The sequence below is a fragment of the Crocodylus porosus genome, unplaced genomic scaffold (assembly GCF_001723895.1).
Source record: "Crocodylus porosus isolate Cpor-Errol unplaced genomic scaffold, CroPor_comp1, whole genome shotgun sequence".
Classification (NCBI taxonomy): Eukaryota; Metazoa; Chordata; order Crocodylia; family Crocodylidae; genus Crocodylus; species Crocodylus porosus.
In genome coordinates, this window is record NW_017728914.1 from 17,871,590 (window position 1) to 17,876,076 (window position 4,487).

At 43.7% G+C, this 4,487-nt stretch overlaps 1 protein-coding gene across 1 annotated transcript in view; it reads left to right on the forward strand.

The window, feature by feature from the left end:
• The first annotated feature begins 61 nt into the window (after nt 1-61).
• PWWP2A (PWWP domain containing 2A) overlaps nt 62-4,487 on the forward strand; it is a 40,801-nt gene continuing 36,375 nt past the window's right edge. Inside the window, exon 1 of the mRNA XM_019534898.1 lies at nt 62-168. Coding sequence (XP_019390443.1) covers nt 152-168 — 17 coding nt within the window. The 5' untranslated portion in view covers nt 62-151. The remainder of the gene's footprint in view (nt 169-4,487) is intronic.

Here is a 4,487-nt window from a genome sequence, read left to right on the forward strand (position 1 = left end):
GCCCGCGGCCCCGGCCGGGGGGGAGGCGGAGGGGGCGGCGCCGCCGCTGCTGCTGCCCGGCTCGGAGGTGCGGGTCACTCTGGATCACATCATCGAGGACGCGCTCGTGGTCTCGTTCCGCCTGGGAGAGAAGCTCTTCTCGGGGGTCCTCATGGACCTCTCCAAAAGGTGAGAGGGAGGGAGGTCGCGGACCCCCCGCCCCGTGCTAACCGCCGGCCACTTTCCTTCCCGCGGGGAGGCCAAGTCTGGGGTCCGGCCCGGGGCACGCCCAGCCCCGCGGGAATGGGAGGCAGGCGGCTGACATCCCTGGGCTTCCTCCTCTCTGTGGCCTGAAGGGAAGAAACGCTTCCTCTTCCCCGCTCCTTATTCCCTGCCCGTGTCGGGGGCCGGTCCGTGTCTCGCCCCCGGGCCGAGGGGGGCCCTGCGGGTCGTTTCCCTTGGACACAATGCCCTGATGCCAAGTGGCTGCTACTGCCTTATGCTGTGGCCTTGGGCTGGGTGGTCCTCTTCCTTCTAGCAGCATCGAAGCTGATCCAGGCTTGTGCCCTCCCTTCCCCCCAGTTCTGTGCTGACAAAATGACTAGCCTGGTGGGAATGGGAGAAGAGGAGACAGGAAGAAGAAGAGCACATGGGCGATCCCTCCAACTCATTTGGGATTCATCTTGGGCCTTGGCTGTCCCTCCCTGCTGGCAGGAGGGACATGGAGCTGTAGAGCTCTATCTGAGCCTGCCCAGATCTGGGATGTTCAGACCCGGAGTTGGCTGGCGTCTAAATAGCAGCTTGTGTTGCCCGGGCTACTTCATAGTCGCTGCTGAAAGCGCATTCTCTTTTGGAGTGGAGGCTATTGCAGCCCTAAAATGTGATTACTAGTACTAATTGCTCCTTGTGTTTAGTGTATGGGGAGTGGCTCTTAATTACACTTAGGAAACAGTCTTTTTCTTTCAAGAGACTGTTGTCCACCATAAAGTAAATGTGGGCCTGAGGAGGAAAAATTGTGCGTATATTTTTTTTTGATAGCTCAGTTTCCAAAAGCTTTTACCTGTAGGAGACTTGCACATCCTTCTAGGAGCAACAGCAGGGAAATTTTTTGGAAAATACTTAGGGATATACTCCATGCCCTTCAGTGGTTGCATTTTTAAAGATTTCAGCATCCTGGAAGTGTATGAAACTGATGAGACTTTCTTATTGTCTTAAACTGAGTGACATGCAGAAAGTATACAGCATAAACCTTGAATGACAAAACTAAAAACATTCTTAAGCTTTAATCTTCAAAGTTGTAGTGATGTAAGTAAATAACTTTTTTAAATTGTCTTTTAAGTTAGAAGGTGTAAATTGACACCTGTTCTGTAATTTTGTAATCTGAGGATTTTTAGTGCTCCTTAAAGTCACACTACCTCCCTTTCTTTAGTCTTACCCTGAGCCTGGCTTTCTTCATTCTCTTTTGGAACAAGGTATTTAAAGACCCTAAATATAAATTCCATGAACAAGTTAGCAACATCTGGGGGGGGGAGGGGAAGTCACAGGAGTGAGTTCTGCAATTCTTAGCTTAACTGTATAGCAGTTGAAAGGGATGTACCTACATTTTCGTTTTAATTTGCTTTGAAGGTGATCTGCAAATATGCACACTTGGTATAAAGTAACTTAAAAAAAAATGAAACAAACCTCCTCAAGCAGGTGAAGGGGATGTTCAATCATGTCTTTTTCTTTTGTAGGTCTGAAGTCCAGACCCTCAGAATCTCTCTTTCTCACTCAGTTCAGTCCTTTGTGCTATGTGGGTGACAGCACTTGCCTTTAAATGACTCTGGATTCTGTATGTATGAGTAAGGAAAATCCTGACTCTTTCTCCTCCTACAAAATTATGTCTTATTTGTCCCCTCACAGCAGTGTGATGGGATTCCCTGTGCATCACTGAGGATCCTTCAGTTGAATATCTCTGTGAAGCACATGGCCCTGCATGTGGAAGTGGCTCTGCAAACTAGGAGGGGCCCCTCCTTTGTTCCCTTGCGTTGTGCTCTCAGTTGAGGCATGCTTCCTAGATTGCCCTGTGAACTTTATTTGAAAGTAGAGGGGGATTCTCATTGCAGAGAAACTGGAACAGGTAGTACAACCAACCATTGCATTAAGTACAACCAAGCATTGCATTATCTGCATGTAAGCTTTTGAGGAGATGATACTGCCTTTTTGTCTTGCTTCTCTTGATACAAATCCCAAACTATGGAGGGCTCCCCCTTGCCTTGGGAGTCATTGCTTGCACTCCTGTAAAATCAGCTAGTTTTGGAGGCATTAGGGAGTAAGTATTTGGCTTACTAAGGTACCAGCTCTCAAGTATCTGGGTAGTGAGAGAGTGAGTGAGTGAAGGCCTGGGCTCACACCCAGAGGAAAGGAATGGTAAGTAAACTCTAGGAAGGCACCAAGAGCTTGTTTAAATGTTAGAAAATGCCTACATTACAGATAAAAGGTAATATTGTTGCATTGACTTGTGTAGATCTTAAGGTGTAGAGATGGCCTGTTCCTGCATTTAGGCAGTTCTTGTCTTTTCAGAGAACTGTTGTACTTGAACAGTGTATGTATTTATGTATGCCTATATTTTCCCCATTGCTCTTATCCATAAAAGATAGCATGATTTAGTCAAAAGTTGTATACATTTTAATAAACTTTCCTCTCTTCTGTGGAACTCTTGTTTACTGAGAGTTGCCTTCCATGCAGCACTCCTAATAATTATCCCAGAGGGGAAAAGGGAGAACCAACCAAAACCCTAACAAGCATGGATTATCTTGAAACTGTGGGAATTCCCTTGAGAGAGGCTCCCAAAGCTAAATCTGCCTCTAACCTGTTCATCCAGATATGTGGGAAAGTTTATATAAACATTCTCAGTGCAAATGTGGCTGCTTCCTACAGCTTGTTACTTTTTTAGATTCTTAAACTTAGCTATGAAATTTGGATGAGTTTTAGAGCAGGATAGATTGGTGTAGCATTTTAAAAGACTATCAGCAGCATTGGTTACAGGTGCTAATACCTTGCATAAACTACACTGGAGGAAAACTTTCTGTCCTGCATTGTGAACATTGATAGACTTCAATTTTTGGCAAAAGGCAATGAGGGTGCTATTTGCCTTATTAATGTATTGCAGAGAGTTTGAAGGATTAATGTGTGCTTTTAAAAAAAATACTGCAGCCAGGCTTATTGCCCTTCTTAGGTTGAATGCTTTGTCACTCCTGTAATATGGGATGAAAGAACAACCAACATGCCTTTAAGTGTTTCTCTGAAAGCTGCTTCTACATCTTTCTGCTGTGCTAGCTTTTGTATTTGTTTCAGCAGATCCATGTGATGTCCATACTGGAACTTGAAGGAACTTAGTTAAGACTGACAAGCTTAAAAAAACAAAATCTGATTCTGTATTCTACTCTAAATAGTGTGTGTACCTAGTGTTTATGCTCCTCATTTAAGAAAAAAACCAAAAAACAAACCCCAATTTTTGGGCTAAAATAACCCAAAATCCACACTTTTCCATTATTAAAATGAACAAGAGAGAAAAGTGGTGCTTCACTTTGATCATGGAAAAATGTGGATTTTGAGTTACTTTTTTAAACCCCAAAACTGGATTTTTTTTTTTTTTTAAATCTGAGAGAACCAGGATCCCTGCTCATCAATATAATACAAATGTCTTGTTTATTACTGGATTTTATCTACACAACATCCTTGGGAGGTAAAGTAGTACTGTGTATGCTGTTATAACTGGTGATATGATATACAAAACAGCCCTGTAAGAAGTCTGATGCTGGGCTGGGAGATGGAGCCCTGATCTTTGAAATTCCAGGCCAGTGGCCTAACTAGTAGAAACTTTGTATCCATAGCCTGGTTTAAATTTTTAAGAAAAAATATTTTTGAATCTCTGCTAATGTTCAAGTGGACCAATTCAAGAACATCACACTAGGGCTCACTTTCCTTTTGCTTGTTTTTCTGTTAAAATGCTTGTCTGCTCTTCATTTTTAACATCATTATTTTCTTGTCCTCTTGAATGGTCAGAGGGAAGGTCAGGCATGAGGGCTCTTCAGTGCAATGCAAAAGTGGTGAAGTTTTGCTAGTGCATGAGATGTGAAGTGCAGTCAGCATCAGAACAAGGAAACTAACTGCCCAGAGTAAATGGACTTAGTGAAATGTGTAAAACTTCAGTTATACTAATGCATACCACTTGTAAAATGGCAGGTAAATTATCAACTGGATGTGCCTGAGTTAATGATAAGATGCCATGCTTAGGAAGTAGAGGTCCATTAATATATTGGTGCCATATTAGCTTGGCACCAATAAAAGGAAAGTTAATATTATCAGCTATTGTCTTTTTTTGGCCAGTGTAGCCAGTAACGTCACCGATAAATATATATGCCTTCTAGCTGGGGGGCCCCCAGACGCTGCATGCATGCGCACAGCTGTATCAATGCATGTGGCCAGGAATGCAGCCAGGCAGCATGGAGAGCTGCATCCTGCAG